The sequence below is a fragment of the Schistocerca serialis genome, chromosome 4, assembly GCF_023864345.2.
Source record: "Schistocerca serialis cubense isolate TAMUIC-IGC-003099 chromosome 4, iqSchSeri2.2, whole genome shotgun sequence".
NCBI classification, from domain to species: Eukaryota; Metazoa; Arthropoda; class Insecta; order Orthoptera; family Acrididae; genus Schistocerca; species Schistocerca serialis.
This window is the reverse complement of record NC_064641.1, coordinates 658,321,826-658,334,034: the sequence shown is the minus strand read 5'-3', so window position 1 is coordinate 658,334,034 and position 12,209 is coordinate 658,321,826. Positions and strand designations below refer to the sequence as shown.

At 41.1% G+C, this 12,209-nt stretch overlaps 1 protein-coding gene across 1 annotated transcript in view; it reads right to left on the bottom strand.

Moving 5' to 3' along the window:
- LOC126474668 (anoctamin-7-like) overlaps nt 1-12,209 on the bottom strand; it is a 290,663-nt gene that overhangs the window by 89,458 nt on the left and 188,996 nt on the right. Inside the window, exon 4 of the mRNA XM_050102146.1 lies at nt 1,499-1,612. Within this exon, the coding sequence (XP_049958103.1) occupies nt 1,499-1,612 (114 nt within the window). The remainder of the gene's footprint in view (nt 1-1,498; nt 1,613-12,209) is intronic.

Sequence of the window (12,209 nt, the reverse complement as noted above, 5' to 3'; positions counted from 1 at the left end):
TTTTCATGTACTTTAATACTTTTTGTTTTCATGTGGAATATATCATTATAGTTGAATATAAGTAGCAATGGAAGCAAAGTTTACAGTATATAATACAAGGAAATATGATTTCATCGCTTCTGCTTTATGTCAAGGCATAGCTATTATCTCTCACTGGAAATCAAAGAAGGTTCTGATCCTGTGATACAAGATATCTATCAAGTTACCAAGTTGTTTCATGGAATGTAAAGCACCATATACTGTCTTTTACACCTTTGACTTCTGTCTCTTGTGTGCAGAGTGACATCAGGTCTCAAGAAGTGCCCATATGTCAAATTTTAGATAAATGAAAGAACCTGCTAGTCCTGTCATGAGTGGAATTACATTGATGAAATCCCAGTTAAAAATTTAGCACTTACTGCGGTAATGTCTGTTGGAATGACACACTAAGAGCATGATGCATTTTGCTTATGATAACTGGAAAAATATTCTAAACTCTTTCCTTCATTTAATGTTCAGCAGCAACGCAGAAAGAGCAAGATCTGACTTTGTGAAGGAGTGAATGCAATTAATAACAAAATTAAACACAATTAAATAATATGGCAATACTGAAGAGATTGCAGAAAAAAATACTTTTAGCTATAAAACTATTGGGTCAATGGACACATCCGATTCCAGCCATCTGCTTTGACGCAACTTGGGTGTTGTGACATGTGATGCCATAACAACACGAAGTTTATGAGTTGGTTGTGTTTGCAGATGTTGTCTTGTTGTGTTTGATTGTGTCTTCCAATAGTGTGTGTGTGTGTGTGTGTGTGGGGAGGGGTGCAAACTAGTTTGCTGTGTTTTAATTTATGTAGGGATGTTTGATTTTTAGATTTTTGAGGTGTGGTTCTGGTTTTATTTTTCGTAGTTGTAGGTGTTGGTTTTTTGGTATCAATAGTTGTGGTTGACCTCTGTCGGACAAGGGAAATAACAGATTCCAATTTTCGTTGTCTCATTTGTAAGTATTGGTTGGTGTTGGTGTATCGTCAGCTGTGGTTGACCTATATAGGACAAGGGGAGTGTAGATTCCTGTAGATTCTTGTTGGTGTTGCGGAATGCTGTAATTTTTTTTGTCTTTTGTGTGTTTCTTTTTACTGTTATATTTAGCTTGTACCCACCCTAAAACACCCAATTTCCCGCAGTTTGCCCTGTTAGTTTGATAGCATTTTTGGTGGGATATATTATTGTATTATTTGGAAGTATTTTCGTGTTTGTTGCCGTGTGTATATAGTGGCGCCGTATTGGAGACGCTGAGAATACCCATTTCCGTCATATTGATGACGTAATGGGTCAAAGCAGACGAGTGGAATCGGTCACTTCTGTAATGTCAAACTATGTTCTTGGATTAGACAATTTGTTTGTTTGTTACTGTTATATAAAAATGCAATGTATTACAGATGGAAGCCTAGACTACAATACCGTAATGCTATAATGACATATCACATTTTTTAAATAATTTATTGCGTTCACAAACCTGTAATGGTGCTCTCATATTCAGTTCTTCTGCATAGTGGCATAGTACAGACCACGTGGCATGGAGCTTAATGAAACAAAGTGTTTTGCGGCTTGTCTGCGTCTCCACCAACTCCTAAAAAGAGTGATAATGTTCACATCAGGCCGAAAAATTGTTTTCTTTAACAAGAAATCTTAAAACCTGAACTGTTTGGTTACACCAATAGATATGTGAAAGAAAGTAATATTTTACTCCACAGGTAGAGCAGTTGCTTTAAAAGCACAAAAAAGTGCGAGCACGTCATTTCGGAATAAGATAATTTATAGGCTGAAGCTAAGGAGTGATATTGTTACGAAACAGATGCAGTTGATTTTCTATTCGAGAATATTTATTTGTATCTAAGTAACACAAACTGAATGATAAAGATAATAATATAAGTTTCTCATTAAAAAATACTTTTTCCTCGGATCTGAAGCTTTATGAATGACGGTGGTTTTTAAGAATACATAATGATCTCTCTCTCACTGCATGACTCTCCTCTCTAAGCGATGTTTTCTCATATATTACACTTCTTAGCTCGATATTGTTTCAAAAAACATAAAAATTAAATGCTTATTTGTTTTTAAAAGCTCTCTAGAAATATATATCATTTCTTATGAACGCATATTGTTCGGGAATCGTCAGAAAACTAAAAGCTTCCTGCCAAACACTGAATTTGGCTACGGCTCCTCTGAGGGCGGTGAACTAAACTCGCATTGCAACAAATACGAGAATTAGTTGTCGCCTTCAAAAAAGAAAAAGAATACAATGTTTGAAACTGTTACCCTCTTATTGTAAAGCATTCAGTGATATAAACGAGAAATACTGTGAATGTCAGCACCATTCCCACATTGCGTAATGACAAACTCAGCAGTTGCCCTCTGTCTCTTGACTCAGGTGCTTGTTTCAAACACCAACATGGCAGAGATATAGTGAAATGAAATGAGCGTTTGGCGTCATTGGCCGGGAGGCCCCTTGGGGGGCAGGTCCTGCCGCCTTGGTGCCGGTCCTATTACATTCGACCTGCGCGCCGGATGGGGATGAAATACTGATGAGGACAACACAACACCCAGTCCCTGAGTGGAGAAAATCCTCGAGCCGAACGGAAACATTACAGGACAAAAATACAGACATGGTAGAAAACTCCACCGCATGGTTGCAAAGCAATAAATTGGTCTTAAATGGCAATAAAACAGAGACAATATATTTGCATTTGAGTAAGTTGAAACCAGAAGGGACGGTAAACACATCTGTAAAACTGCTACGAATTTATTTAGACCCGAATTTGAACTGGGGCGAACATACGCAACAACTATGCAAGAAACTGTCCAGAGTAATTTTTTATTGGGCAAACTTACGACTTGTGTCAGTAAGAGCCAAATGTTAGAGGCATATTATGCGTTTTTCCACTCGCATCTGGTCTATGGCATAATACTTTGGGGGAGCTCTTCAGGGGCTCAGGAAGTTTTTAAGTGGCAGAAGAGGGCAGTTAGGGGTATAAAGGGCTTACCTGACAATGAATCATGCAGACCAGTATTCAGGGACCTCAAAATAATGACTCTCGCTACAATATCCATATACCACTGTCTGATAGACATCATCAAAGAAAACCAGAGTAACTTCACAGTAAGGGGGGAGGTACATTCACAAAACACAAGAAATAAACATTACATTGACACGCCCCTCGTAAGGCTAAAGAAAACCCAAAACTGCCATAACTACATAGGGATTAAGCTATTCAACAAACTGCCTATAACACCGAGGGAAATGCCAGTACAGTAACTAGGGAAGAAACTAAAAAATTGGCTGACTCTGAATACAACCTATAACATTTTGGAATTCGAAGAAAACTTGAGACGCCTCCAGAATGAATGATTATAGCATGTAGTGAAAATATAGGCGGTATCATATTCTGTGACAAATTTGATCCAAGGAGATGTATAACTGTAAATACTTTTCTTTTCTGTATATTTTTTAAAAACTAATTTGTACCTTAAGAAACCTGTATGTATTGTATTGTATTTTGGTACCTTTCCTTGTATTTTTTGACGCTGTCTATTACTACACTAAGTTGTTTAACGGCAATAAAATTTGATTTGATTGATTTGAACCTGGGCCCGTAGGACGGCAATCCGTCACGCTGACCACTCATGTATCGAAGCGGTACGTAATTATCACGAGTAACTAAGATGAAGGCGGTGCGACTGGTTTTCGGCTGAAGTCGACCGATTAAATATGGCGCGAACGTGAACATTAGGCTACGATTGAGGTTGATGTGTTACCACAACCTTTATTTGGAAATTAAATTCGTGACTTCGCAAACTCTCAACCACATCATTACCTTTCATCCTAAGCTAACCCTCGATTTCTGCCGAATGACAGTTACCCTACTCATTTTAATGAATGGTAATTTTCTATAGACTAAGCAGTTGGGCCGCTTCCGGTTAGTGCGTTGCCGTTGGTCAACATTGCGTGACGTCTACCGGGCGACAGGGGAGCCATGGACTTCTGTGTAGCACTATACCTGGTTCAGAACAACAAAGTGTTGGATGGCGAAGCCCAGTTGAGCATGGAAGGGGGCAATGATGTCGGTTTGCCGGTGCGTGCGATGTGTGGTACTGGGTTCCTTTACAGGATCGTCATATCCTTGTGGCTTAACAAACGCACTCCCATGTGTAAAACGATACCGTGTTCCTATTATTAGTATACCTCAACAAAAGCAGCAGGAAGAACACTGTTTCTGTAAAAATCAAAATGAATTACATTCAGTCGTATTCGATATGTAAGTGGCGTTAACATGGATCTGAATCGTTCACGTAAATACTGTGACTAACAACATTAAAATAACAAAAATTGCTTGAGAACTTACCAATCACTGTGGTGTGTAAGCTGAGTGTCATACTTATGCAGAGGAGTATTCCTTAATAACAAGATGAGATTTATGGTGCAACTGCAGTACACTCCGTTCAGTCATTGATACGAAATACAAACACTAAAATAAAGACGAATTACGGCAAAGGGTATATGCCACTTAGTTCAAGATCACTTTCTTCCTTGACACTGCCGTTATTGCAGCTCTGGTCCGTGGACGAGCCACAAGAATTGTCAAGAATATAATTATACTTTCTACATTACTCTCGACACACACTTCCCTTTTCCACACTTCTTTAAGAACCGTTTCTATGTGGCGTACTACATTTCTCCGTTTCTCTGGCGTGTTTGGTGCCACTGCTTCCCCTAACAGTCTTTGAATTTCTGCCACAGTGAAGCCTTCGTTATTTGTTGCCAAGTAATTTTTAATTTATGCCCAAATCATTTCGATGACAAAGTGGCAGTGGTATGGTGGAAGCCTTAGAATCCTGTGGCCATGTTCTTTAGCTACCCCCGTCCACAGCACACTGTTTAAACTGTAGCTTATTTTTCTTTACTATTTCCATTAGCTCCGCCTTACATAAATCGTCCTGAATTTTCACGTCGTGGCGTTGCAACCATTCAACAATGTCGGCTTTTTTCGTTTCCATAGTTTGAGCTTTATCTCTAATAAGTTTTCCAGTAATTGCCCCTTGAACCCCATCAGAAAACTATTGTGGTTCATTATCTCGTGGTAGTCGTTTGTTTTCCTCGATTTGTAATCGAGAAGACAGTTACGTACTAAACCATATGCGTTCCAGCATGCAAGACAGTAATTCTTGCGCCATTTCCCGTTGGAACAGCAGAACTTCTACATATGCTATCATCTGTCCAGCCTTTCCCGAGAGAGAAAGGTTTTATCGAGCCACACAATGTCTTCGAACGGCACTTTGACTATAGTTTTTAAAAATGACAACGCCGCCCTACAGTGTCGCCTTTCTCCATTATCATTTTCCGGCTATTAACATTTATAGTGAAAATCGAGTGCTCTGACAACCGTTAACAACGACGTTTTGCTGCCTTTTAATAACTCTGCCTCACGAAGAGTAACGCATAGTTTTTTAATGACAGTGCTCTTTTCTCTCGTAATATACACATGTGGCGACGATCATCATCTCATTGAAAACAAACCAAGTTTGTTACACGTGGTTCCGTCCTCTTCTTACCGGGAGTCCACAGTTTCAATGAACCAAGCTGTTCCCCTTCTGCAGAGTATTTCTCCTTAGAAAGTTTGTCGACAGTATTTTTGTGTATCTTCAAGACGTCTGCAGTTCTTTCGATTACCTTCGTTAGAGTTGTACCATTCTCTCTCTCTTTCTTGAAGTATTGTTGCACCGAGCACACAAACTCACGTGTCTGGCCACGCAAAATAGAGTATCCCTACATCGCTGAATTTTCCTGTAACAGCCACACTCTTTTGCACACTTCAACTATAAGCTTCAAACATCCTGTAGCGCAAAATAAACTTGCTGCAAAGAGAAACAAAGCACACACGGAAACGACAAGCAACTGCCGCGAGCGTTGTCTACAACTGGCTACAGTAGCCGCTACCTGCAGTAGCAGTGAGATTTGACAACGGTGAACGGAACAGGAGGCGTGGCGGATTGCGTTGTATGATTGGCTGTTGCATTGTTAGCAGCCCTGTGAGCAACTATACCCGGATCAGAATAACACAGTGACGTCTAGCTGCTCACAGGGCCTTACCGGTGCCATTTTGCCTTTGTGGCCTATTCAGGTGGAATTTCTTTTTTCTAAGAACCGAACATGGACCAATGGTTTGGTAATCTTACGTCTTGACTTATCGACCTCGCTCTGCTGACATATTGAATGACGGGTACCCCAAGCTACAGCATGAAAATACGAAAATTTTAACATTGTTAACTCTGGACCTTGTATTAGCAACAAATATGTTTTTAGACGATCTTTCGTTTTTTTTGATAGCATTGAAAATATAATTTTTCTTAATCAACAGCGATGGCAACTTTTTTAAAATAATTGGGACTGTCCAGCAAAAAGGTGAAACATACGTCTATTTTTCAATATAAAACTTGCAAAACTTGATCAAAAACGGTGACCCACATGTCAGACCCTCCCCCTCTTAAAAACAGACGTAATATCTTATTTTTACAATCCCGCGTATCATCCTCAGGGAGAAAAAGTCCTGAGCACAACCTTGCATTACGAGCATTATTTTATCCACTCTTTTGCACCGAGATACCCATTTCTGCTGAACAATAACGTTTTTTGGGGAACTATGACATAACATCCTGAGTTTTCTAGGCAATGAGCTACGGCGCAATTAGCCCGGTCCTATTTATTTCACTACTGGTTCAACATTGAATAGAGAGCTAGAAATCAACACAAATCACAGCACTTCCAGCACGCAAAACCAGTGCAATTTAGAGATTGCAACTAGCAAGCATGGTCAGTTTGCTGCTATCTTCCTAGCGCTGTCACAGCAGACAGGCTCTGGTTGACGGAGTTTACATGGGATGATGGAACAACACCCCCCCCCCCTCCCACCCTCCCTTCACGCCCCCCTTCCGATTAGGCTTCCACTCATTGAAATCTCTGTAGATGCCTCTGCTTCCTGTCTCCTAGATTTAATGTTTTCCCAAGTTGTTATTGAGGTATCCTAACATATCATTGTCAAACGTGGGCAAAGATGTATTTCTGGTACTATGAATATGACCTTGGCTGGAAGTCATGTCATATCTATTGCACGGAAACTTGTCAAATGGGTGCATTATATAGATATAGTTTAAGATGAATAATTGTAGTAACTGATGTGAGTAGTGGGGCAACAATGACGCCACAACACATAGCATTGCAAGATGGCGGCTATAGATGTGGCAATGTCACAGTGACATGGGGGGAAGTTCAAATTTTGGCATGAAAATAGGTCAATTGGGCTACCTCCACTAACTGAACCTCTCCCCTTCCCTCCCCCATCTGGAAATTGATGGGAAAAGGACTCAGTATGAGCTGGGCTGCTGGATAGGACAGTTTATTTTGTATGCATCGTTTATTTAAACAATTTGAATTGTAACAGGCAGTAACTCCATATAGTGTCTTCACCATGAGGTCTGGAGTTCAACTGACCTAGTTCACACCACCACCACCACCACCACCACCACCACCACCACCACCACCTTCCACGACATAATTCAAGATATCGGTCTGGGGAAAAACGGTGGGAAAAGTACTCAGTCTGTGTCTAGCTACTGGACTAGGACGACAGACATAATTGTTTACTGTGTTCAGTGGACGAGATGTCTGTGCTGGAGATGGAGGAATATAACAGGTACATTAGTTGTAACCATGCGTCTGAGGACTGTGTCGATATTTGGTGAAGATGAACACATTTCATGAAATAATGAAGTTGCAGCAGGATGGGGCTAAGTTACACATCGCAACTCATGCTGATAAATGCATAAACTGTAACTGTAAATCATTCGGTGAAAGTAAAGTCAGCCTTCTGAAACGTAAGAGGCAAGATGTTCTCCAGTGTGTGTGCTCCACTGGAAGAGAAACCATGTGCCAGCTTACAGCACGACGATATGGTAGCTGCAGGAGCGGCCACATACTACCTGTCACATTAGAAGTACCTGTAGCCTTCCTCTTCCTTTCCACACCTCGTGCACGTGTTGCGTGTTGTGGAATACTGTCACATATGTAACTTGAAGATGTCACAGGATCTAAATGAACACACACACACACACACACACACACACACACACACACACACACACACACACACACACACACGTAAAAAATATCTTTCATCCCCTTATGGCTATCACAGTTTTCCACATCAAATCCATAACCTCCTATGAGTGGACAGTCATTTTCTTTGCACATGTTGTAATACACATACTTTTTAAGCCTGTTGATCACTGCGAATCTATCACACATACCCTATTAAGAATAACTGAATTCTGGTGACACCAAACAATATTGAGTGAAAATTCGTGATGGATGGATATGTCTTTTTTGTGAGTGGTACCAGTATGCCTTAGGAAGAGACACATAATCGTCTTAAAAGCCACCAGGTGTTAACCACATGATCACAACGATTCTGATCGGTCTTTGTTGTATCTGCACATGAAGCATTGCTAGCGATATCAATGTCAAAAACTAAAGAAGCGTTATAAATCGCAGTATGGTATTGCTTATGAATGAAGTGGTTTTCCATACTAATACCATGACATTGAATATAGACGCTGATCATGGTGTGTGTATTAACAGATCAAATACGCGGGATGCATGTCGCCCACGGTGTAAGCTCGTAATAAAATCACCAAATTTAGAAAGTGATTTGGCTAAGGACTGTGGTATGGAGCCAGTATTTGCAACTCCCTTATGCCAACACTAGATATTTCTCCAGTACCTTTAACACTTTCTATCCAGATGCAATGTGATGGTGTGATATGCGACGAAACACATAAACATGCAATACTGGATTGAAGTCGCAAGAAATGTACACTGGCTTTTCAGATCTGTAGTGTTACGCTTTCTAGTAGAAATGCCATATGTGATAAGGAATCAAGTCTTTCCATTCAACCACATACCATCGTTGGATCCTATGGAAATGGCTTTTAATGATTACAGCCACAAGCGAATCAGGCTCTGCCCCGACATCCTTGCCACTTTGTGCATATGATCGTTCAAATTTAAGTCTGAACTGAGCAGAAATCGGCGAGTGCTGCTTCTACACCTTCTGCAACCTGAGTAGAAACAGGCTGAGCTGAGTTAATGCGACAGGACTGCATTTTTTTGACCACTTGATGAAAATGGGAAAATATTGTTATAGCTCTGCCAACAATGTATGATGTGTAAGGTCAGCGCGAAACGAAGCTTTCTCCTGAACCACGAGGTAGGAGTAGAAAAAAGCGGTATGGGAACTTAGAGAAGAATGAGGATTTTGCTGATGCAGTGCAGTGCGGTGCGGTGCGGTGCGGTGCGGTGCATTTTCAAACTACATTCAGGTACTGCAGTTGGAAGGAGATATGCATTCCTCAGGGTGCATTCATGTTTGTCACCAAAACATTCTCCGTCATATACCATCCAACAGACAATAAAAAACTACGAACTATAAAAACTCCACTAACATTATCAGCTAGAGAACCAGATAAGATTTTCACAGTCTCCCTCTCCTCTGATTATATATATAGCAAAACAAATACCGTCTGTATATTGGCATCACGCATATGCACTGACACCCATTAAATATACAAGTATTGATCCACTCAGTGATCGAAGTCGCCTGCACAGACCAATGTAAAGTTTCATTGTCATTACTGTAGGAAGATCATACCCCACAGACAATCAGACTCAAGAGAGGGTCCCTGTGTTGTTTGACGCACTGTTTTTTTCTGCTGTAGCAAGTCCAAGCAGCTTATGACAAAGCTTTGTACACCACCACACATTTTGGTTTCTCCACCACGACTTTGAGACTAGCGTCAGGTTCTAAACTGACACTAACATGTTTCGATCCATTGGCTTTGACAAAGCAAAACATTGCATGGCGTAAATTAAGCTGCTGCTCCCACAAAATACGCACGTATGTGCGCGCGCACACACACACACACACACACACACACACACACACACACACACACACACACACCCGAGCTCGCGCGCTATAGGGCATTGTAATACCAGTTGAGGGACAGCCGTATACGACTATAGAATGGATCGTGTGTTTGACACCGTGCAGGACTGATCTGATGTTTTAGACCCCAACAAACAGTATGTACACTGTGCTTCTCTGTACACTCCCCCAATCACAACCTTGCGGTGACAGTTAAACAGTTTCTGCAACATTCTACTGTATGTCCACCGAGGTAATAGTTGTGCATATGAATTTATTGCTGCCTTTGATGCTTTGCTGGAAAAAAGCAGAACCATCTGCCTCTAAACTGACTTGTATCTGTATTAAAGGATGACAGAATGTGGATGGAGTGATCAGATGAGATGTGCTTGTAATGAAGTATGATTTAATGGTAGACTGATGATACATTAGAGAGAGAGAGAGAGAGAGAGAGAGAGAGAGAGAGAGAGAGAGAGACAGATGGAGAGAGAGAGAGAGACAGATGGAGAGAGAGAGAGAGACAGATGGAGAGAGAGAGAGAGACAGATGGAGAGAGAGAGAGAGAGAGAGACAGATGGAGAGAGAGAGAGAGAGATATGGAGAGATAGAGAGAGACAGATGGAGATATATATATATATATATATATATATATATATATATATATATATATATATATATTAGAGAGAGAGAGAGAGAGAGAGAGAGAGAGAGAGAGAGAGAGAGAATGAATTTTAGTGGATTGAAATGTGTTAATGTCAGTTTAGAACCTGACACAGACCTTTAAGGCATGGTGGAGGAAACTAAACGTGTGGTAGTGTACAAAGCTGTGTCATACGCTGCTTGGACATGTTACAGCAGAAAAAAACACCATCTACTGTGTGTGATTATCATCAACCAACCATTGCCTATAATCGCAGAACCTCTTAGATTTGCTGTGATCAACATGCTTATAAAAGTATGTGTGTGTTCCAGCATATGAAAAGAAAATGCCTACAGCCTCTTGTGGGGAAGGTACGGATTTGTGATAGCCATAAGGGGAATTAAAAAGCAGATATTTATATTTCCAGAGTCACATCGTCAGGAGGAGGTATCTCTAATACTTCGCTCATTGTCCAACGTCGTCAGTATGAGGCTGTGATCGTAATATTTAATTGTAAGTACAGTGATAAAATTTATATTACTGGTTTCCTAGGACGATTCTGTCTGGGGTGTGGAAACACATGTTGTGATGGTAGCCTGTGGCTGGAACAATTGACATTTCCAGCTTACAGTGGGAGTCGTCCAAACTGGACAGGCCGGAGTTCAAGAATGCAACTGACCTAACCTTGTCGCCCTCTAGGCGGGCAATAGCGAACTAATACTCAGTATGTGTCGGGCAGCTTTCGTGATTGCATGTGTTCTCTGTGCAAATTTGAGAAGATTCAATATGACTCTGGGATGATTTCACAAGTGTGTCGCGAACTTTTTAGAATCTGTGTTCGTGTGTTGCAGTCGTGGTATTCCTCAGAATAAAACGTGTAATTTTTAAATATTCTTGCATTACAAAGAGTGCTTAGCGCGTGGCCCTGCAGTTGCTGCATGGCGTTCCGTGAGCCCTGCATGTGGCCTCTCTTCCAGCAGATGCGAAGACTCTGGGGTGAATGTCTTGCCTCTTGCACTCTGGAAAACTGACTAGACTTTTATCGAATGATCTACAGTTGCAGCATATGCATTTATCAGCATGAGTTGCTAAGTGTAACTTAGCCCCATCATGCTGCACCTTCATCATGCTGCACCTTATCATTGCTATCAACACAATTCTCAGATGCATGATTACAGCTAATATACTCTTCCTCCAGCAAAGGCATCCCATCCATTGAACACAGTAAATAATTACTACCAGCCTCCCAGTCCAGCAGCACGATATAGACAGATTCCATTTCCGTCCATTTTTTCCCCCAGACCGTCACCTTGGATAACGTAACTGGAAGGGAGTGGGAAGGGTTGACAGCATCATCTTTTGGTGGTGTTTGAACTAGGTGACTGACTCCAGACATGTTGAACAGACTGGATGGAGCTACTGTCTGTGACAACTCAAATTGTTTAGTTAAACAATGCATGCAAAATAAAGACGTATGTCCATCCTGTCTGACAGTCCAGAACAGACTGAGTCGTCCTCCCACCAATTTCCAGATGGGGAGGGGAAAGGGG